The 21,797-nt window shown below is 48.0% G+C and overlaps 8 protein-coding genes across 8 annotated transcripts; 4 read left to right on the forward strand and 4 right to left on the reverse strand.

Annotated features, from left to right (window-relative positions):
• Positions 1–442: 442 nt before the first annotated feature.
• Positions 443–2,337, forward strand: HD556DRAFT_702700 (uncharacterized protein). The gene is made up of 7 exons (XM_041311351.1): positions 443–466; positions 513–1,119; positions 1,177–1,295; positions 1,347–1,461; positions 1,588–1,632; positions 1,687–2,193; positions 2,314–2,337. Exons 2-6 carry the CDS (start codon positions 592–594, stop codon positions 2,002–2,004), a joined length of 1,125 nt encoding a protein of 374 aa, XP_041165551.1. The 5' UTR covers positions 443–466; positions 513–591; the 3' UTR covers positions 2,005–2,193; positions 2,314–2,337.
• On the forward strand, positions 1,745–3,561 carry HD556DRAFT_702670 (CTD kinase subunit gamma CTK3-domain-containing protein). The gene is made up of 5 exons (XM_041311350.1): positions 1,745–2,193; positions 2,314–2,413; positions 2,511–2,614; positions 2,667–2,787; positions 2,841–3,561. The coding sequence occupies exons 1-5, from the start codon at positions 2,135–2,137 to the stop codon at positions 3,324–3,326; spliced, it is 870 nt and encodes a 289-aa protein (XP_041165552.1). The 5' UTR covers positions 1,745–2,134; the 3' UTR covers positions 3,327–3,561.
• A 440-nt stretch (positions 3,562–4,001) lies between these two features.
• HD556DRAFT_1523871 (uncharacterized protein) lies at positions 4,002–4,746 on the reverse strand. The gene is made up of 3 exons (XM_041309225.1): positions 4,366–4,746; positions 4,273–4,315; positions 4,002–4,209 (listed from the first exon to the last, which is right to left on the reverse strand). The coding sequence occupies exons 1-3, from the start codon at positions 4,524–4,526 to the stop codon at positions 4,138–4,140; spliced, it is 276 nt and encodes a 91-aa protein (XP_041165553.1). The 5' UTR covers positions 4,527–4,746; the 3' UTR covers positions 4,002–4,137.
• A 1,032-nt stretch (positions 4,747–5,778) lies between these two features.
• HD556DRAFT_1437719 (uncharacterized protein) lies at positions 5,779–6,167 on the reverse strand (the record flags this gene model as incomplete). Its single annotated transcript, XM_041305744.1, has 2 exons — positions 5,779–5,956; positions 6,007–6,167. 2 exons carry the CDS (start codon positions 6,165–6,167, stop codon positions 5,779–5,781), a joined length of 339 nt encoding a protein of 112 aa, XP_041165554.1.
• A 2,220-nt stretch (positions 6,168–8,387) lies between these two features.
• On the forward strand, positions 8,388–9,845 carry HD556DRAFT_1437720 (uncharacterized protein; the record flags this gene model as incomplete). Its single annotated transcript, XM_041305745.1, has 3 exons — positions 8,388–8,408; positions 8,484–8,855; positions 8,937–9,845. 3 exons carry the CDS (start codon positions 8,388–8,390, stop codon positions 9,843–9,845), a joined length of 1,302 nt encoding a protein of 433 aa, XP_041165555.1.
• Positions 9,846–10,165: 320 nt separating this feature from the next.
• HD556DRAFT_1437721 (P-loop containing nucleoside triphosphate hydrolase protein) lies at positions 10,166–11,885 on the reverse strand (the record flags this gene model as incomplete). Its single annotated transcript, XM_041305746.1, has 8 exons — positions 10,166–10,176; positions 10,236–10,528; positions 10,580–10,689; positions 10,737–10,868; positions 10,918–11,036; positions 11,113–11,523; positions 11,583–11,650; positions 11,716–11,885. The coding sequence occupies 8 exons, from the start codon at positions 11,883–11,885 to the stop codon at positions 10,166–10,168; spliced, it is 1,314 nt and encodes a 437-aa protein (XP_041165556.1).
• Positions 11,886–13,162: 1,277 nt separating this feature from the next.
• On the forward strand, positions 13,163–14,445 carry HD556DRAFT_703169 (cyclin-domain-containing protein). Its single transcript, XM_041311353.1, has 5 exons — positions 13,163–13,361; positions 13,415–13,466; positions 13,522–13,612; positions 13,665–13,904; positions 13,959–14,445. The coding sequence occupies exons 1-5, from the start codon at positions 13,286–13,288 to the stop codon at positions 14,247–14,249; spliced, it is 750 nt and encodes a 249-aa protein (XP_041165557.1). The 5' UTR covers positions 13,163–13,285; the 3' UTR covers positions 14,250–14,445.
• A 399-nt stretch (positions 14,446–14,844) lies between these two features.
• Positions 14,845–18,141, reverse strand: HD556DRAFT_703207 (Pkinase-domain-containing protein). Its single transcript, XM_041311354.1, has 5 exons — positions 18,127–18,141; positions 16,735–18,084; positions 15,382–16,688; positions 15,036–15,327; positions 14,845–14,987 (listed from the first exon to the last, which is right to left on the reverse strand). The coding sequence occupies exons 2-4, from the start codon at positions 17,874–17,876 to the stop codon at positions 15,062–15,064; spliced, it is 2,715 nt and encodes a 904-aa protein (XP_041165558.1). The 5' UTR covers positions 17,877–18,084; positions 18,127–18,141; the 3' UTR covers positions 14,845–14,987; positions 15,036–15,061.
• Between the last annotated feature and the right edge of the window lie 3,656 nt (positions 18,142–21,797).

Consider the following 21,797-nt stretch of genomic DNA (forward strand, 5'->3'; position numbering starts at 1 on the left):
CGCATCATAACTTTTATACACAATTGACTATCCTTATGACTCGAACTGCTTCTTGAAATGACTGATTGTACCAGGCGCCTCAGATAGAAAAATCACTAACCTGGGCTGAGTAACTATCAATACATTACGTACTGGCATATGCATGGTTTCGCACCGGTGTTATATTAGCTTACTTGTGCTAATTATTTTTTGAGCATTGTCGTTTTGCCTTTTATATTCAAGACATTCTCGTGAGAAGGAGTAGTCGGTACGTCGAACACAGGACAACTTGGTTGTTCGTCATGTACAGCATCGTTCCCACGTAAGGTCATGTGTAGTAACACCCACCGCGCTATCATTAATGCTATGTCTAATATGATACGGGAATATGTTCATCCGTTCACTGATGCTACTGTTTGCGTAACTACTGCGGAGGGATAGCATACAAAATGTGGGCAACTGGGCCTCTTATTACTCGTCCATCCGTGTACGAGCAAACTGCACAGTTCATTCCTAACTAATCATCTATACAGATGACGAACACCAGAGTCATGGTAGTGGGTGCTGGCATCGCTGGTCCCATTCTTGCAATCTTCTTGAAGACTAGAGGCTATGACCCCATCATGTACGAAAGACTCCCGAGTCCAGGAGAGGGTGGACTCAGCTTCGTGTGAGTACGCATGCCTCTTCCTCGTGATTGCCGTACGGAATAACCTACGCAGGCTGCAACCCAACGGTCTCCGTGTGCTATCACTCATCCCCGGCCTCGTTGAACAGATCCCCGGCTATTCTCCAGATAGCATGGTTCACTGCTCCTCCTTGGACGGAAAGGAGGACATTCTCGCCGAGGCTGATATTTCGCCAGATGCAGCACGAGAACAATTTGGCTTCCCCTTCATCGGAGTCCGGCGTGCAGAGTTTCAACGGTTTTTGATCGACACGGCTGAGAAGCACGGTATCGAGATCAAATGGGGTCACCAGGCAATTGAATATGAGCAAAGCGAGGACGCAGTAGAAGTCACATTCGCGAATGGCGTCAAGGACACAGCAAGCTTTGTCGTGGGCTGCGATGGGCTGCATAGCAATACCCGAATTGCACTCTTTGGGAAAGAGAAGGCAAACTTCACTGGATTGGTGCAGGTGCGCTCGTTTTGGTGACGGTACTGAGGCGTAGGCTGATATGAATGTGATTTGCAGTTCGGTGGACTATCTCCAACACCACCTGCTTTCTCGGGAAAGTTTACGTTTGTGAATAATTACGGGAATGGTCGCCACATGGTTTCGTACCCTGTTGCGGAGGACAAGTATTCATGGGCGTAAGTGTTATCTCGATTACTGTCTATGGGTCTGATTATCCTGGGATTCAGGATCACTACTCGGCAAGCTGAGGCAAAGGAGGATTGGAAAACACAACACGTGGAACAACAGGACGAAATCCGAAGAGGACCCCTCTCTGATTGGGGGTTCGGTGCCGGAGATTTGGTAAGGACAGGCCAAAATATCATAAAGGTTGGTTCACTCTCGCGACAAACCTTGAGTTCTCTGAAATGGATGGCTTGCTGGCAGTATGGTCTCTACGACCGACCTGAGCTCAAGTCGTGGTTCAAGGGAAGAATCGTTCTTTTGGGTGATGCAGCTCACCCCACGAGTCCGGTATGTAATTTTATCATTGAGTTCCATGGCGCTCATCGATATCATCATACCTAGCATCTGGGACAAGGTGCCAATCAAGCGTTTGAAGACATTTACCATTTAATGCGGCTTTTGAAAAAATACAACCCTTCTACTGGCCAGCCTTCGACAGAGTTGTTGTCGCAAGTCTTCATAGATTATCAAGATCTTCGGCTACCGCGTACATCCGAGCTGGTGAGGGGGGCTAGACAGCAAGGGGAGGTTCGGGTTATTGAAGGGATTGAAGCATGTAGGGTGAGAAATGAAAAAATACGGATAGGGTCCCGTGATGAAGCGGCGAGGAAGGCAATGAGTGAATTGTTATCTGGACCGTTTAAGGACAGTGAAGTGTAGTAGCATTATCCTAGTACGAACGGGATTTGCCGCATAACGCGTGTCACAATATTAATTCGTGTCAGGAGCAGCGACAACAACACAAGCGTGTCCCGTGATTCCTGCATATTTCCACAACGTTAACGCAACCATGCATGACCCATTCGAAGTGAGAATGCAGTTCCTCGGGCTCATTCGCAAGCTGAACGCGTAAGTCATCGAATCCTGTCCGTCCGTCACTCGCTCATGTACATCTTACTACCACAACTTATATCTGCTCGACGTTCAATTCAATGCATTTGATGGATTTGCATCAATCGTGGCGAGCAGCTCACAACAATCGATACAGAAAGTCGTTGCATTTGCGTTGAAGTACTTTTCGAGATGCGGGGAGGATCTGTGGGAGTGCATTATTGAAGAGTGTCAGAAGGTAAGTGTCGTTTTTAATATTATTTCCTCGTCGATGCAGCATGTCTCTTTTGCCCATTGTCCCTCTGTTATGAGATAACACCTGACGCCAAGTGCAGGGTTCCATCAATCATCGCATAAATATTCTTTACTTTCTTGACTCCCTTTGCGAAACATCGCTACTAGCGAAGGCGCATCAACTCCCAGAACAGTCGTCTTCATCGTGAGTTTTATCACGCCTGGTAACTTGACCCTGAATGATGGAACTGTACTAGAAGTAAGCAAGTCAACAACGCGTTGTATGTCGACTACGTCTCTCGGGATCTGACGCAGATTGTGGAATGCGTTGTACCTGTGGGTAGGCAAGGGCTACCTAATCTACCGAGTACCAAACAGGTGCGCCCATACTAGTCTCTACATTGGTTCTTGCTTAATCTACAAACTTACAGATCTTAGAAAACTGGCGCACAAAACGAATAATAGAGCCACAAAAAGTTGACGAAGTCCTCTCTTTGCTCTCTTCTAGAGACTCAGCACCAGATACGACCTCGACATCTGTGGCACCTTCAGCGGCTAAATCAGAGCCCCATCTCTCTCGCGGCGAAATATTCAAGCGCATCGAAGAGGACCGAGAGCGACATAAACGCCTTCGAGAACGACGGTGGGTTCAGGCGCAGCCTCACTCTGGCTCTGCAGTCCCGTCTTATTCGATGTTCACGCTTGCGAGTTTCTTGCCGCTGAGCGACACAGAAAACGCGGAGCTCGCGCTGGATATAGAATTTGAAAATGAGTGGGAGGCAACAAGCGATTGGAATGAGGACGACGTGGAAGCGACCGCAGAGGAGAGGGAGCTTTGTCATCCGCATTTGAAACGGAAGGGATTTACGAATGACGAAGACGAAGGAGAGCAAGAGATGGACATAGATCTGTCGTGATATAGTACTGTGCTACGCAGTGCAGAGCGTGAGCGATGCTTCTAGATTCTGACACTAGATTCTGAAACATCACTCCCGTTGTGTCGTTATGGTCAGTTGTTGTCAGATGAGTTCACAGTGATTGATGTGCAGAATCACAGTGTCATGTATAGCTGGAACGATAAGTGTCAATGCGTTTCGAAGATGCTGGAAGAAGAAACGGCACGTCATCAGGGAAACACAGAGTGCTACAGAGCGCTCTGCGGCATTCTGAAGCACAATCTAACCCGCTGATGGTGGGCGCTACTCAAGTGTCAGTCCCCTGTCTTGATTTAGCCGAGTATCTTTCTTCCCTCTCTTCAACTAGTCGGGGCCTGTGCGGCGGCGGCCCAGGACCTAGGTTGTGAATTTATCTAGATCATGATAATGATCCAAACTTGAGGCAAGCTCCCAGGCCATTATCCATTAATCCACCGATCTATCAATGCTGTGATTGTGCTGACATTCGAATTTCGTGATCATCGATGGCGAGTCATGATACATCATGATAAGTACAAAGTATATCCATTGTGCGTGTCACTTTTAGTTTCTATTCTGTCACTATTCGTTCTTACAATTAGTGAATGGACAGATTCGCCCAAGTTTGAATTCGAGACACTGACAGGCCGGGAGGAGCACTCATTGTCTCGAGATGCTCGAGGTGATTGTCACAAACTGTTCAAGGCCAAACGCATAAGAGAATTCTTGTCACAGACGAAATCTACTGATATACCCAACTGTCTACAGATCAATGTTGCTCCTCTCGTCGGGCCCATTCCACATCACATCCTGCTTAGCATCCAAAGTCTTCCTTCCTTGACGATTGTGGACAGCTTGAATTCCCATCCCTGAACACGCCGCTTTCCTGATGACCATTCAATGTGTCAAACGAAACCGATGAGCCGCTCAGCATCCAGAAATTACGTACCGTATACTCGCAAGTCACCTCGTCGCCCTTCTTATTCAGGTAGCTACCGGACCATCAGTCACTTGCCTCGATGAAGATATGAGCGTGACTTACTTACAAACTACGTTCCCGTTGTTCATCTTCCAAGCGCTGGTGACTAGTTCGTAGGTCACACCGTCGACATCCAACGTTTCTTGGCATGTTGCGCATGCAGCGTTGGCGCCAACGAGGAAGGCGAGCAGAGCAAGAATGGTGAAGCGGGAAGTGAACATCATAGAGCTTGTTGCAGTGAGCAATGCAAAGCCATAGGGTATGTGCAGGTATTTTATAGGCAGATGTGGCCTTACGATTTGCGAGATTTTCGCTTCGCCTCCGAGGCTGTTACATGTTACTCACTTCGCGCTTCTACAGTTGAGTTGGTCGCCACAAGTCAAAACTTATTCTAAACAAGCTAAAGTGCACTTGGTGTAGCTCAATTGGACTAGTACTATTCGCAGGAACAAAAGACTCATAATTTTCGCTGGTCAGAAATATGATACTTACGATGAGCTTACGGCGTTCGTGGGTTTACGGATTTCGCCGGACGAAGGGGCTCATCAGAGGGCTTGACCGCTACCCTAATCCGACCTTCTTAAGAGTGATCAACTACTCCTTATGTATACCGAGTGGAGTCCGGTCACGTGATGGACCTTGACCACCCTGTTTGGAGTCACCTTCAGGGACTGGGTTATGTCTAGGCACCATCTAGACACACGACCAGGAATGGGTCTCTCTCCCACGCCGGGACGTTGAGCTCTTTGTACGTTATTCGATCATGTGCCGAATCACATGACTGTGGGACCCAGTGAAGATGCCCAGCTTCACTTTATACACATGATCGTGTAACCCGTCTCCTAAGATAAGGGTGTAAGGCCATAAAGCAAAATCTTCGGTTTTCTGGGTTCGAACCGAAGATGGAGCGTTCTTCGGATTCTGTACCACTTGAACTATGACATCATATATGCATAATGGCCGCCGGCTAAGTTGCTACAGTGTACTACTAGTACTACCTAGCAGTTCTAGACTCGCTAAAGCGTTCGGTAAAAAAATTCGGCTGATCGTTCTAGCACAGCTAACAACAATGGAGTCAGCCCAGTTTCTCGTACCCTACTCGGTTCTTTCGAGTCTCTGCAGGGCCTCCACACACAAATTGTTGGACCTCGTACGAGTGAACTCAGATATGTGTACGTGTGTCACTTTTAGTTTTTCTTTCTTTGTTACTGTTCGTTCTCCCAAAAAGTGTTCCCAAGAATGAATGAATAGAAGGACTCGCCCAAGTTTGAATTTGAGAGACTGAGGCGGCCCGACAGGTCGAGAGGAACACCCATTGTCTCGAGATGCTCAAAACAATTGATTGTCACAAACTGGTCAAGGCAAAACAGGCATGAAGAGAATTTTGTCGCAGACGAAATCTACTAATATACCCAACTTTCCGCAGACCAATATTCCTCCTCTCGTCGGGCCCATTCCACATCACACGAGTCCTGCTTAGCATCCATAATCATCCTTCCTTGACAATCCTGGACACTTTGAATCCCCGTCCTCTAACAAGCCGTTATCCTGATGACCATCCAACGTGTCAAACGAGAACGATGAGCCGCTCAGTGTCCAGAAATTACGTACCGCATACTCGCAGGTCACTTCGTCACCTTTCTTATCCGTATAACTGCCAGACCATCAATCACTTTTCTCGATGAAGATGTGAGTGTGGCTTACCTGCACTCTGTGAACCCGTTTTCGGACTTCACATAGTTGCTCACTAGTTCGTAGGTCGCTACACCGTCGACATCCAACGTTTCTGGACACGTTGCGCATCCCGCGTTGACGCCAGCGAGGAAGGTGAGTAGGGCAAAAATAGTGAGGCGGGAAGTGAACATCTTAGAACTTGTTGCAGTGAGCAATGCAAAATCACAGCGTGAGGTATTTTATAAGTAGATACTCGTGAGTCGTGATTTTCGCTTCTAGCCTTCTACTAAGATATTCCATTCCAAAGAAGAGTCAAAACTTGTTTTGAACACGCCACCTTTCAAAGATGCACTGCTACCGTGTAGCTCAGGATGGTTTGGTAAGTGCTCGTTCTTGATTTACATTTCACTTCGGCGGTGTACTATATATTCGGAGGAGACAGCTCATCAGCAAAACTCATGATTTTTGCTTGTCCGAAAGAGGTTTGATGCTCATGTGAGCTTACGGTGTTGGTGATCTTGGAGCAACGCGATTGATGGAACAGACTTCGTCGAAGTAGGAATTATAACATATATTACTTGAGCGGAAGCAAAATTATCTCGAGAAAAGACGTCATAAATTCCCAAGATGAGAGGCGAGCGACAGGAGAAACGAGAAATGAAGCTAATATATATCTTAGTCTCAGGAAAGAACACGAATTATGTACCTAGTAGAAATTAATATATCTACTGCTTGTTAACAAACAAGAACGACAAAAGGATAACGAGGGCTCAGATCTCAGTCTCGGGGAAGAACTGAGAACCCGTAGGCTCTATTCGAAGTATGCTTGTTAGCTTACTCCCCAGATCTGAGACGGATCGTTTGGACTCTGACATAAATTTGGTTATATTCTGACTCACTCGTGTCTTCATATGGCGTACCATCGGTTACGGTCTATTCGTGATCGATCTACATTTCGTGAGTCACAGAGTCAGACGGAGTAGTGGTATGTCTTTGGTGATCTTACATCTAGGACAACGAAGTTCAGGCTTGAAGCTTGAATTCCCTGTGACACAATTGATCCCCATACCGGTGGATACCCATTGTTTCGCGTACTCCAAATTGCAGCGACTGCCTTGCATCACATTCTCTGTCAGCATCGGATGTCAGACGGTGGTCATTCATGATATCTAATGGACGAATATTAGACGAGTTTCGCGACTCTGGACGTTTCTCGTTAGTATCGTAATGTGATCAATGACTCTGGTCATTGGTCAAGCGGTCACATCATGATATACTGTTGCTCAGAAGATCTGCTGCAAGACATAATACATCAGCAATGCGATAACCAAAGTTTACAAGCGGGTGAACAGAAAGAAGCAGATGGATATCATCGTGACCCACTGGAATTACGCGATAGTTCCCATTCTCCAATTTCGTTCCACAGTCGTCATGAACTACATTACAGCAGACAGCATCGTCAGCATGTATCCTGTATGGATTTGCGACAGAAAGCCTGAGAATTTCGTACATTCGCGCCTTCACAGGGAAAGGCACTGACGAAGTACACAAAGCGCGGATTCAAATTGTATGCGGAGCCTTTCCAGTTGGGAGAGCACTTGCTACACGAACCACGCGAGGTAAGCATAGACAGCGGACATCATGACAATAGGAATGGCGAGGACTCTAGCTTGCACAGACATGCCAGTCGTGGTATTGGGTCACGGATGCGCCGCGGGAAGCCGGAAGTAACCACTACATTTTGGTCGCAGCATGATGCGAAACGAAGAGAGCGATATATGGACATAACAGTAGAAACGAGAAAAGTATTAGCGATGCCATGACCAATCTGCCCAGTTGGGCAAATACCGAGGTCCGAGAAGCCACACAGTCACTTCCACCAACTTGCAGAGAAGAAGATATTTTCGTGGTAGGCCTGTTCTTAGGTGTGCGTCTGGGTGTAAGCTGTGAGTTCATGAAGCCATAAATCTACAAGAGCTGAATTTCGGAATTGATTGGAAGGTTTTGCCACCAACTTGAAGTTATGTAAAGGGCCCGGGCCAGGCCGTCCGCCGTCCGTATTATCTACAGACTTTCAATTTGATCACTCCTCCCGTACAGTTGTCTTTTCCGTTGATCATAAGCATCGCACAAGCGAATACTCCATGCATGCCTGCCTGCTCATTCCAGAGATCGTACAACTCATTTTCACCAACGTTCATGTCTACGGCACCGATGGTTCTATAGTAAATGTAAATTTTGTAGATCTCTACTCCAAACTATCTACGCGACGTTATGTGGCTGGGTGACATTCTCTAGCCGCTCTCTCTCGGGTCTGTCGTGCCTTCAAAGATATAGCTTTGGATGCGTTATGGGTCAAGCTGGATAGTCTGGAACCTCTTTTCGCTTGTCTTCCACGAGATTTATGGACCATGACTGATGATCGGAAGCTTGTATGTGCTGTAATATGCCGCGATTCTTACCCATCATGCTAACTTCTTTCATGGTGTCGCTGTTAGCTCATACAGAGACCTGTAACCGAAGCAGATTGGTCGGTCTTCGAGCAATATGCATCTCGGGTGCGGATTTTGGGAAACGCAGATTTTGATTTTTTCGGAGGCATAGACGCGGAGTTTGTCTACGCCATGATAGGTTTTTGTTCACAGTCGCTCCTGGTGCCCAACCTTCGAACACTCTGCTGCAAAGGATATCGATATCCTGATGTTTTCCATTCGTGTATGCGTTACCTCCTGGGTCCCAACCTCATTTATCTGTTTGTGGTTCCCCCAACAGAGGGTTTTTTGTCCAGCACCATGCCTTCAGTGTTATCAGATCTCGACAGGCATTCACCGCAATTAGAAGTCATCGAGTTCGTCGGACCACATTCAATGTGCCCTCGAGTCAGTGAGCTTGCTCTCTGTGGGCTCACGCACCTGCGGAAGGCAACTCTCATCTTTCAAAGCCGGGAAGATCTGTCCTAGTTATCTCGTATCGTTGGTCTTCAAGAGTTGCAGATCGTCCTCGTTGGAATTCTCCCTCCCCTCAGATCTCAGTTTCGTACCTCTTACCTGGAAAAATTAGTCATCCACTCATTCAATTTGACCACGAATGGAAGTTCAGTAGCAGGGTGGGTTGTTCCATACAGACAGCTGCAGCTCATTCCTACCTTTACTGAATCCGCGGTTGCCATCGAACGTGTCCTGCGCATGTTGGACCAACGTCTACTTTTTGATGTTCTGGAGCATATCCTACTAGACGTAGTATTCGGGCCTAATCATAATCATATCGACAATGCATTCACCCTGCAAACATTCACTCCCCTTATGCGCTTCTCCAGTCTGAAAGAGGTTGACCTTTCGACATTTTGTATGTCATTGCTTGATGATGATGATCTTGGTTCCATCGTCAAGTCCTGGCCACACCTCGAGTGCCTTTATCTCGGGACGAAATGTTTCTGGCAGACGCCACCCAAAATAACCTTTCGGGGTCTTGTGACCTTACTTGCTACCTGCCCCGATCTCAGAAACCTCGGTTTGGTATTCGACACTACGAAGGTAGATTCGCCTACGGCTGAGACATTAGGTCGTGGGGTCTCTAACACAAATATCACCCACTTTCATGTTGGGTGCTCTCCGATTGAACAACCACTGCAGGTTGCGGACTCGCTTTCGGTAGTTTTGCCGTGCTTGGGAGAATTTATTGTCGAGTCCCGGCTAGTTAAGCCTGGGGGTCAGAGCGGTCCTGACCGACAGGCACGAAATGCCAAGTGGGGAGAGGTATTGGAGCATACTTTAATCAAGCAAGAGAGTAACGCTACAGTGAAGACCAGGAATGTGACGAGCTGGCTCACGCGAAAAGTAGCTCGGCGCGAGCGATTGTTGAGATGTTAAACGTGGTTTTCAATAGTAGTTTCTACTGTGACCACTGTACACCATGGTCCATACCACCAATATCCATAGTGATGCCATATGGCTCCATGTAGTTTGCAAGGTACTTGTTTCAACGTAGAACCTGGGTCGACGTAGGGCGCGTAAGGTGTTGATAACTTGCATCAAACTTTGAACTGGATATGGTGGAGAACAAGAAGCACAATAATGCAATCGACAACCCGCTAATAATAACATTACATACATATGCTGGACAACCACAAGGTTTTTGGAAGAGGCTATGAGAAAACAACAGTATCAATAAGGGATGAGCGCAAATAAAATCACGACGTCACTGGAAAAAAAAGATAACATAAGTTCAAGATCAAAGAAACACGAACGCCAGGTACTTACTATAACTAGCGGGATCAATGTGATCAGGAAGCTCGGGCACGGCGACCTCAAACCGTAGCTGGATGGCAGACATGACTTGTTGGTCTGCCTCGCTGGATTGAAACGTGATAGCTAGACCCTTCGTTCCGAAACGACCTGCACGGCCGACACGGTGAAGATAACTGTCAGCGTCTGGTGGGCAGTCGTAGTTGATCACGATATTGACACGTTCAACATCAATGCCACGACCAAAGATATCGGTTGCAACAAGGATACGCTTTTCAAAGGCCTTGAAGGCAGTGTAACGATTTATACTAAAACAGGCATTTAGTACGGAACGCCCAAAGCCATTAGCAATTACTCACCGCTCCTCTTGAGCCAAGCCTGAATGGATGCTGATACTGGGGAAATTACATGAAACTAGGAGCTTGTCCAGCTCGACGGCCCTTGCAACAGATTTGACGAAGATGACGACCTGGAAATCGTTGATAAATACATCTTGTTAGAGAAGATGGATCGTACTTGGTTGAACTCCAGGACATCTAGTAGCTCATTTAACTTCCGGTTCTTCGCATTCTCATCAAGCTTCACGTAGTGTTGCTGTAATCCGTGCAGCGTCAACTTCGTCTCGTCATCAACGAAGATCTCTAAAGGCTGCCGTAAACGTCAGTCAAAAATCCAGAACAAAGAATGCATAACGTACATTTGCCATAAATTTCTTGCACGTAATCCTGATTTCTTTTGCTAGCGTAGCGCTGAACATCATCACCTGCTTGTGGTGAGGTGTTGCACGGAAGATTTCTTGGACGTCTCGACGCATGTCTACGAATCAAACAAAACACAGCGGGGAGACGTGGTTGGAATCCTAGCCGAATTCGAATTGCAGGATGAGACTAACCGAGCTGTTCGAGCATTTTATCGCACTCGTCCAAAGTGAAGTGCTTGACGTTCTTCGCATCCAAAACTTTTTCTCTCGTAAGGGCATTGAGTCGTCCGGGAGTGGCCACAACAATGTGGGGACACCGCGTCTTGTCACGGAGGATCTCCGCATCTTTTTGAACAGGGGTACCGCCATAGAACGTGCCAATCCGCACGTCAGGCATATATTTTGCAAAGCGCGTGTACTCGTTCTTTATCTGGAAAGCGAGCTCGCGGGTATGGCAAAGTACAATGACGGAAACTTCGCCATTGACTGGCTCAAGTTGTTGTAGAGTTGCAAGCACGAAGACCGCCGTCTTGCCATGCCCTGACTTTGCTTGGCAGAGGACGTCCATTCCCAAAACAGCCTGAGGTATACATTCTTGTTGGACTGTTGTAAAAAGAGTTTGGTGAGTTAAGAGCACCGTTCTGAACGTCACTAAAGTATACCTTCTGAGGGGTGTTCAAAACCTAAATCACTAATAGCCCTCAAAAGTTCAGGTTTCAACAAGAAGTCCCTGTGAGAAAAGGAGACAGTTCACAAGATGAGTATGGTTTATGACAACCTAGAGAAGAAACAAACCTGAAGCCTGTTGAATGTATTCCAGAGAAGTTTTTCTTGTCTTTGTCGCCCTCGCCGTCCACTGTTGACGCCGTTGCTCCATTGGTAGAAGTAGCTGGGACTGCGCCATTAGGGATAACGTCGTGCTCATCCTCATAATCAATAAGTTCCTCGTTGTCGTGAGAGCTCATTGTTGTGCAAAAAGAATGTAGTTTGTCAGTTCTAGAGGTCGTCGACAGAATTCAAGAGGCAAGCGTCCGGCGAATTCCGAACACTGACTCCTTTCGATCTCCGTGTTCCGGGGTCCTCGTTAAAGCAACTACTAGTCTTTGCGCAAAAACGGCTACAGAGTAGCTTGTTTCAAAATAGTACATACAACACTCCTCAGGCCTCAGTAGTCTCTCAAAACAGGCATGTGAGCGAGGGCCTTTCAAGGGATATTTCTAAATTGTGCAGTCAGTCGTAGAATGCTTCTCATTCTCATGTCTGCTAGTTTTGGCAGCATTGCAATAGGAAGCTCGGTGTATTTATGTGTCCATGTCGCCTTCGCTGGTTAGATTCAATGGCATTAATCAGCGCCGTCATTAGAGGTGGGCTTGAACGTGCTCGTCGTCTACTGTGCACGCTGGCTGACCCTTTTGGTTGCACAGAAGCAAGACGTACTGCGCAATACGAGACAATGAACTATATTGAGATTAGGGAGACGCTCATCTGTCGTCGATTAAGTATGTCAAATGATGATCGTGTAAACCCCAAGATACCGATAAAGATAGGCGGTGTTCTCTCCAAGATAACAGGCGTAGCGCTCCGGTCTTTCGTGATTGGTTGATTCCGAGTCTCCACCAGGTATCAACGTGTCGCTAGTATCGAGAGAAATAGCCTTGCTTCAAGAAACGTGATCGGAAACTTGTGAGGATCAAGCATGTCCTTCTGGAAAATTCGTGGGCAGCCAAAACCTTGGGACGCCAAGACCTTCGATTAGAAAGAGGCTTGATGACCCCACGAAACACTGCAGTGTAGCCATTGGTTTAGCATGGGAAGGGACCGAAAGCACTGTTGCCAATAATACTTTGAGCACAGACTCGCACACTGGATTGTCAGCAATTTCAGCCACGACCAACCTGCACTCGTACAGCTTCACCTGTTCCAGGTAGATACCCTACAGGAGGGAGTTGATCAGCGACATATACCTTAAACCCACCCTTTCCTACAATAATAATCGAGCGAGGAAGCAGGAATGTGGTCAAATGGGGAGCTCTCACCTAATGAAACAAGGCTTGCGAAGACGCACCTCTGCCTTTATACTGTCTCGTACCGTATTAAATGATACCCGGAATGTATTTATCCATGCCCTGACAGAATCGGACTCGTCGACGCCAGCAAGCAAGCAAGCATAGGGCATCCGATTATTCCAGGTCGCGTCAAAGGCGGCCTGACGTCCTGACGTCACGTGATCTGGGTATAAGCCCCATTTGTTTGGTGGATCTGATTTCATCTTCTCTCAGTGAAGCCGCACTTCTCTGCCTTAGAGCTTCTTAGACGCGACAATTCTTTGATTTTATTCCATTAGGAGCGGCAATGGGTGCACGGCATGCACTCATCGACTAGGGTCATTTTGCCCGCTGCATTTGAGGTCGCTGAAATAGATGATCTCGCTCTTCTCATAGGTAACTCGAATCCAGTACTGTGTGATTCATTCAGATCTAATTGACATCTGAAGCTAATATGCTTGAACGATTGATCGCTCATAATGACAAGATACCACTTCTACCGTATGTCCATCCCAAAACCATTCTTATCGTCCCCCTTCACTATTTTCATTCCCAGCGAGAGCCTTACCCGATTTCACTCGAGAACCGTACCAAACATCAGCGTCCTCGATTATCTCCGGCGTATAATCAAATGGACAAAAGTCGAGGTCCGTATCCATTATTCAATACTTAAAACCATCCGTCTCACCCGTATCTCAGAAATCATGCCTTCTCCTCACACTACACTATGTCGACCAAATCTGCGCCCGCATGCCCCTCTTCACCCTCTCCTCCCTCACCTGCCACCGCTTCATAATCGCATCCATCACAGTCTGCAGCAAAGGCCTCTGCGACTCCTTCTGCACAAACGCCCTATACGCCCGCGTAGGCGGCATCCCCGTCCCAGAACTAAACATCCTCGAACGCGAATTCCTTCACACAATAGACTGGCGCTTAATGGTTCGCACACATCGATCCTCCTCCTCCCCGTGTTTTCCTCTCACATTTTCGCAGTGCACCCGCGAAGTCCTTCAGGAATATTATATCAATCTCATTAGAACAGATAGCTCGGGCCGCTTTGGGCTTGAAGGTGCACCGGAGTCGGAGGTGGAGGATAGCGATATGGACAGCTTGTCCTCTCGCTCGGCGTCCCCTATGGACACACAAGTCCGCCATCGTCCGTCGTTTAGCCTCCTGGGCAACCGCGAGTCTTCAAGCGTTTTGGGAGATACTTCTACGCTCCCTACTATCGAACAGAACATGGCGTTTGCTGCGTTGCAGCATTCGCTGAAGAAGCCTCCATAGACCTAGGAGTTCGGTTTGGGGCTTCGGTTTGTTATACCGATGGCATCGTACGTACGTACGCACGCCGCCGTCGCACGGACGCACTCCCCGGCGATATTTTTCGTCACCGGCTCATCATCTCGCGCCATAGATTGGCATTTAGTCATCCCAGCGCCATGCGTCAACGTTCAACGTCAACTTTTATCCCCCCAACATATTTCCGTCTCTGCATACATACATACGCACGTGGCTCGCAAAAAAATCATTGTAATCACAACATCACTTACAAGGGATTACAAAGATGTCCGAAATTCAATGAATGACATGGGTTTACAAGTACCTACTGTAACGAGCGACAAGGCCAAAACCAGTGAATTTACGTTTTTTTTCTTATCTTGCAAAAAAAACGAATCTATAGTATTGTATGCGTATCAAGTAATGGTGTAATACAGTCCGAGAGCGAATTCGAATGAGCGTAGTTGGTTGGGTTTTTGTAACAAAGGTAATGAAAAATGCAATGATTTGGTTGGTTATGGTTTTTTTGAGACTTGCGCGAGTTTGAGGTTTGAATTGGGTTTGGTTGGAGATTATTATGCACAGATAAGAAGTAGCAGCACAATATATGCACAACGACCTTTGAGCCTGTACCCAAAACCAGCATGAGCGGATGGATTACAATGATGAAAAAGGCTGGTGTTCGCACCGTAAGTAGTTGGATACCATACAATACATCGACCGCCTCCACCACGACAACAGCACCTACAGGCCATAAGCCGTCTAACAAGAACAACAAAAACACACACACACACTTCCGACTTTCACAACGTACATCCTCAGAGCCTCAAAGCAGAGAGCATCTTTGCCAGCGCATGGATCTGACCCTTCTGCACCTTTTTCGGCGTCTCCTCCTCACCACCCCCCAAATCAGTCGTACTAGTAGCAGCATCCCTCAGCGGTACAGGCTTCTCGTTGATCGTATCCAGCTTCGGTTTCCTCGTCCGCGCTTTCCGCTGGGGAGGCTGTCCGAAGATATCGCCTACGGGATTAATATGGAGCTGTCGTGGAAGCTCGTCGAGTTCCCAAGGGACACCATTCATGACTATTACCGACTCGTGTCAGCAACGTGCCCACAAAAGTAAATGAGAGGACGTACTCTTGATATTCTTCGGAACCTGTGTTGTAGCCTGCCCCCCATTCCTCCAACTGCCACTGCCACTACTCACACTCGTAGCAGTCGTCGACACGCTCCTCACGCTCGAATTGCTGTACCGCGTGAATGTAGAGGTGCTCGTGCTTGCGCTGCTCATTGAGCTTCGCCAGTTGGTGCTGCGGACACTGCCTGGTGGTGAATGACCTCTTACGCTCCCGTTTGCATTGACGTTGGAGTTCCCATTGTTGACAGAAGGAGCGGGGGTGCTGAAGGCAGTGCTAAACGTAGACGAACCAGGTCTCCGCCCGCGCGCCCAGGTGCGTGCTTCATCCGCCGGACTCCGCTGTCTCGTAAGCGGGTTGTACACACCACCACCATTGACACTCGTACTCGAGTTGACATTGATAGCATTGTGTGTGTTGTACGGTGAGGGTTTGAGACTGCCGCTTGGATTTAGTGTAGGTTGGGAGAGCCCCATGATAAGAGTAGTGACGTTGCTCGCGGTGCCTGTCGCCGGTGTCTCTTCCGTGGGTGTAACAATAGTCTTGCCGCTCCCGAAACCCAACTTCCACTTGCTTGGCTTCTTCACGACCACAGGCCTCGGCGCTTCCGTCTCCACAGTGGCAAGCCTCGCAAGGCTCGAAGCATGACTCGCATTCCTATCCAAATCAACGATACCAAGCGACGAGCGGCTTGCACCCCGACTCGCAAGACTGATCTCCCGTGCCAAGCTCTGCGAAGCGACAGCAAGCGTCTGGAGTGTCTCGTCCGTTGTCGTTTTCTGCGCTGCTTTTCGCGACCCGCGCTTTCCCCGTTTCTTCGTCGATCGTGATCGTCCGTCGTCGTCTTCGTTGTGCTCGTCTTGGCGCTCACGAGAGAGGTCTTCGGGTTCTTCGACGAGGACACCACCGACACTCGGAGCTCTGCTCAATGACCTGCTGCATACGAGTGGGGTGCGCAGTGCTGCGCGGGATGAGGGGCGGCGAGAGGGCGGGCATGAGGAGAGGGGGTGGCCGAGTGTTGATGAGGCTGTGCTGAGGACACGCTTGTGGCCTCTGTGGGAGGACTCACGATCGCACAGGAGGGTAGGGAGATCCTTGATCCATGCACCGAATTGGCGGGCGGTGACGGGCATGTGGCTAGCGTCAAATGGGGGTAGGACGAATACGCGCTGGGTGAGGAACTCGGCGACGGGCCAGGTCATGCCGGTAAAGCGCTGCATGAAAAAGTGGGCGCCATGTGCGCGGAAAAGAGAAAAAGAGGAACAGGCACCGTCAGAGGTATCTGTCCATGGATTATAGTGGTACAACCTGATAGGAACATTAGAAATCATTCAAGAACGAAAAAGTAGCATACATATTGATCAAGACGATACCAAGACTCCAGACGTCGCTTCTCTCGGGGCTGTAGGTCGGAGCTATGTTATTACGGCACTCGAAGCTCATGTAGGGCGCGCTCCCACAGTCCATGTCGGCACTTTCCACCTCGTTTGTGCTCAGGCCAAAGTCCGTGAGTTTGACTAGGACTTTGCGCTCCATGTTGTCTGAAGAGGAAGAAGGTGCGTAGCCGTCTGTGACGATAAAGTTTTCTGGCTTGATATCGCGGTGAAAGACACGCTGGTCATGACATGCGGCGACTGCATCGCACATTTGGGCAAACATGCTTGCGATGAGTCTGAGGCGGGTGTGGCTTAGCAACGCAGAGGGGTGAAGAGAGGCGAGAAGAGAAGGGGTAGGAGGAGTCTTGCTCTCTGCGTTCTCGTCTGGGGCATAGTGATCGCGTGCTTGCTCGAGGAAATAAAAGAGATCTTCGCCAGGGACAAACTCCAAGACAAGGAGTAGAAAAGCGTCAGTCTCGAGTGTACGGTGGAGTGTGACAATGTTCGGATGTGGAGAGAGGGATTGATGTATTGTGACTTCTGTGAGCTGTGCTGTGAGAGCGTCGGAGTCGAGGTTTGCCTTTGAGAGGACTTTAAGAGCAAAATCTCTGCCATAAACGATAGGTGGAGGGGATGGATCGAGATCAAGGACGCCAACGTGGCCGTCGTCGCTGATGGGCATACGGGAGATGACTTCACGGACGAGATAGACGACTGCATAGCTGCCTGTTCCTAGTCTACGAACGACTTGGAATTCTTTTGCAGTGTTCATATCTATTGGAGCGAGGACGCAAGGACGAACTGGATCGCCCTGGAGAAGTAAGTCCTCGCCTACGAGGTCGCCTGGAGCTAAGACATCTTCTATGAGAGATGATACTGATGGAAGAATTGGGCTTGGTGGTAAGGGTGGCGATGGAATTGAAATTGGGGATGGAATAGAAATTGGTAAAACAGGTGGAGTCAGAACCGAAGAAGGTTGTTTGCGAATTTGTTCTTTAGCGAAACGCCTGTTGAAAAGACGAGAATGTGCATGTGGGTAGTCATTATGGGGAATATCTTTAGTACGATTCTGTTTATAGGGAAGAGGAAGAGGAATCGGTTGAGCGGAATACTGCAACATGAGCTCGTATAGTCGGGGGGGGGATAGTTGTAATGCGTTATTGGAACAACGAAGGACGTCAAAGAAGACGATGTTGACTGCTTGTGATCGCTGTCGTTGTCGTCGTCGCCGTTGTCGTCGTCGTCGTCGTCAGACTGCTCAGAGTCTTCAGAAACCTGCTGGACGGACTTCTGAGAGTATAATATTAGTTGTAATGCATTCAACGTATCTGTTGAGAAGTGAGAATTGGGGAATTTAAGTGTGATGAAACTTACGAAGGATGGAGGGAAGAGCTCAAGTCACTTTGCGACGCAGTTAGGTTTAATAGCCATGTGCTACACTATTTCCATAAATGGTTAACTCTCGAGTTTCGAATCTTTTAAAAACATTTTACAAAAGCTCGTGGTAGTAATACTAGTTGACTAAATCTTACTCGTTAACTCGAATCAGCTTTCAACGTCGTGTCCTACGACGTCGAGCTACATGTTATTTTACGTGCATTTACTAGTACCGTAGTTGATCCACATGCTCGCATACCATAATTAGCTTCAGACCATGCGTTCTTGTATCTAACGCCATTTAATCAAATTTCATTTCCTGCCTCGTTGCCTTTACTCCAACTCGCTTCCGTTATCCCCCGGCAATACATACACCCCCGCATGCTGCGCTCAGCAGGGCGCATCACCCAGTGCTAAGCCTGCACCAAGTACCACCATCCTTAGGGGCAATATATGTCTTATCAATATCGACGTGGCAAATGAAATACTCGTGTATGATGCATGATCACACCATACAACTACTTATTGTAATGCTAATATAGCAATGCCACGCCACCCTCGTGCATCATTTCATTCAACTACCCATTGTCTACGTGATCACTACTACGTGGTATCTGATATTCCTGTGCACAGTCGATCGATCACCCATTAACTTTTCACGGCAACGTTAACCGAACTCGCGACCCGCAGAGCGCAGTACTGTCACAGGGCATGTCCGCAGCAGCGCCTCAGCTGCAGAACACTCGGAGATCCAGCAAGATGCAACCAACCAACCTACCACCGCAGTCTCGGATGCCGCAACATACATCCTCTTACTTTACCTACTTCCATTCGATTGCCTCGTAATAATATCATCCGACTTATTGGTCTGTTAATTCAGATTCCATGTCCGAACAGCCCTCCACGCCCCGTGTTAGATCTCCTTTGCAAAACCCGCCCCAAAAGTCCATGGATACCAGTGACCAGTCTAATCACCTTTCAATATCCGTCATCTCGATATAAAGGAGCCTCGAACAGTCCAAACCCATTACAGTGTCCGGCTTAAAGACAGTCAACAACCCGCGGAGCTACCCTTGCAAACAATTTTGTCCCTCGCAAAACTGGGCATTCCTTGTGTACTATCGGTTTCGTGAAGGATATATCTTATCGTGCAGGGACATCAGCAGGAACTTATCCATAGTCCCTCTCAACATAATCGACGATCATAGCACAAACTCGCCCCTCATCAATTCGTATTCTATTCAAGGCCCAGCCCATACCGCGCGCCGTTCAGCAGGAATCTATGATGACGATCCGGAACACTGAAAGAAGACGATTGGAAGCTAAAAATTGAGCCTGGCATTCGAAGCTCAGTCGAACAGGGTCGCCCAAACGCATGATGATAAGTGACTGGATAAAATAACACATATGTCAAAGCAGATGACACGCACGGTATCGTAGGCCGATAAACTCAGTTTCATGTCATGGGTCTCACCACTAAACGAATGTTTGAGAAATTCCAGCTATCCTCTGCCGTCATTGATTTATTGTAGTGTGGGATGATCTCGTAACTGCATCATGGCACAATCAAATAAGCACGTACTATGTCAATTCCAGAAATACGTATTATATACTATACAGTAGAAGAAGTTCAAGCTTGTTCCAGTTATATAAATCGAATTCGAACATTTTTCTTGACCCGCCCGCTCACATGCTGAAATAACACGTCTTCTCTGAGATAATTTAGGTCAAGTCTGCCTTTATCAAACAAGGAGGGCAGAGCTGGAATACCACAAGTGCTTTAGATCGTCTGTTTGTATTTTTTTTTGCCGCGGATCGACCTCATCTACTACATCGCGGAGCTCAGAAAGCCTCGGGTACTAAGCCTTTCCCGTGCCAATGCAACAGCCCTGACCTTGAGAAGTTTTCGCAGAGTCCGAGTCCGACAACAGAGGACCAACAATCAGCCGTTGAGTCGCCAAATATTGGCTCATCTCCTGCCAAGGAAGCACCTCGACCCACTCTTAACGCAACTGAAGAAGCAAGGTGACTCATCCAAGCACTTAATGGAACGCTGAAGCTGCATGCAAGTACGTGAGCTTCATTTAGAAAAAAAGATTTATGCAACTGAACCTATGTAAGCTATGGTTGACTCGTTCCAGCGGGCCGGACTGCTCACGGATCTCCCGGAAAATCTGTACGTTCTTGATGTGCCGGTCGAGCCTGGATCTTTCAAAGCGTTTATGAGGAAAGTAAGTTTATTCAAGTTGCCTGTTTCTGCATATGCCGGAAACTCGTTCGGACCGACTCGTCGGTACTGCCGGAGCAATGCATGACGCAACACCGAACCTTCTCGAAGAGTCGGATTCCAACAGAAAGGCCCGCCCTCTGCTCCGACCGGTGGCAATAACATCATACACTAGATAGTAGTGCGTGCCAAACTACGGAAGCAAAGGACTCCAAGGAACACCGTAACCTTACTACTACGTGAGCTTCTTTCAGATGGAAGAACACCAGCTACGTACAACTTTGAACGGCCGCTGAGTCACGGCCCCGGATCTCCCAGAAAATTTTGGGAACCTTGTCATTTGCACCCTGACTCGTGGGTTCGAGGAAGCCGGGCGGATGCGGCCTTGTGTGATGCTGGCATGTCTGAGCCAAGACACATTGTTCGTTATTCGGAGAGGTGGTTGGCAGTGCAAGCTTTCCAAGATGCAATCAAGGTTATAGAGCATCGAGATAATCGTGGGACGAGATTGTCAGACAGCATGCATGCTCGAGGCCTGCGGCCGTTGCGAACTCATCGTACCACATCCATTATTCATCCAGATAGCCTCGGGATGTGAGGGACGTTGCAAAGTGTGTACCACCAGGGAAACACAAGGCAAGCCTGAGATTGACAAACCTGTCAAGTATTGACATACTGCGGGAAGTCATGGGTAGGACTGGCTACATACGTGACCTGCACAGTGCACTCACAAACTTCGTGGAAATTATTAGTCTTTCTATGACTTCTTCATTTCCTTTTCTAAACCACCTATAACTTCAGTCGATCTGGTTAATGCCTATGTTGTCGGATGCGTGTATGTCGGTGAGCAGTTGTTGTGACCGTAGTATCATATAGTTGAAACGCTAGCCTGCGTGTTCCTAACTGAAGCTTTGCTCCGTGTGCATTCAATTGAGACCCCGCAGGCACTTGCGACAACACATTGAGGCTGAGGCGGCCCAGCCTCATCAATGCATGTGTACTCAAATGGCGCTATGTAAGTAAATTGTACCCGTTTTCGATCATGCGGGTGGTTATATCCAATATTCTCTGACATGCTGCTGTCTCCCTGGAGATGGCAACACTTCAAATTTTCACGGTGTCCCAGGAAACATCGTGCATGCCTTCGTATGCCCTTGGGGTGTTTGATTTTTTTGGGAGATTCACAGAAACGAGTGCACACGACATGCCCTGAATGATGATGAATCGGGTCCTTGCGATCAGGCCCCGTGCCTCTGCGCTTTAGAGGAAGCGCCAAACGCAATCACAGGGATGGCTGTATACTATGCTTCCTTATCCCAATCTGGCGACGTGGCCGCAGTCAGGAAGTCATTTTTCGCCTTCATTTCGGATTGCTTGTAATCAATGGCGAGATAAGGGCGTCATATCGTCGAATTCGGTGTCTAGGTGATTGGTAGG

The sequence above is a fragment of the Suillus plorans genome, assembly GCF_016647745.1.
Source record: "Suillus plorans strain S12 chromosome Unknown HD556scaffold_5, whole genome shotgun sequence".
Taxonomy (NCBI): Eukaryota; Fungi; Basidiomycota; class Agaricomycetes; order Boletales; family Suillaceae; genus Suillus; species Suillus plorans.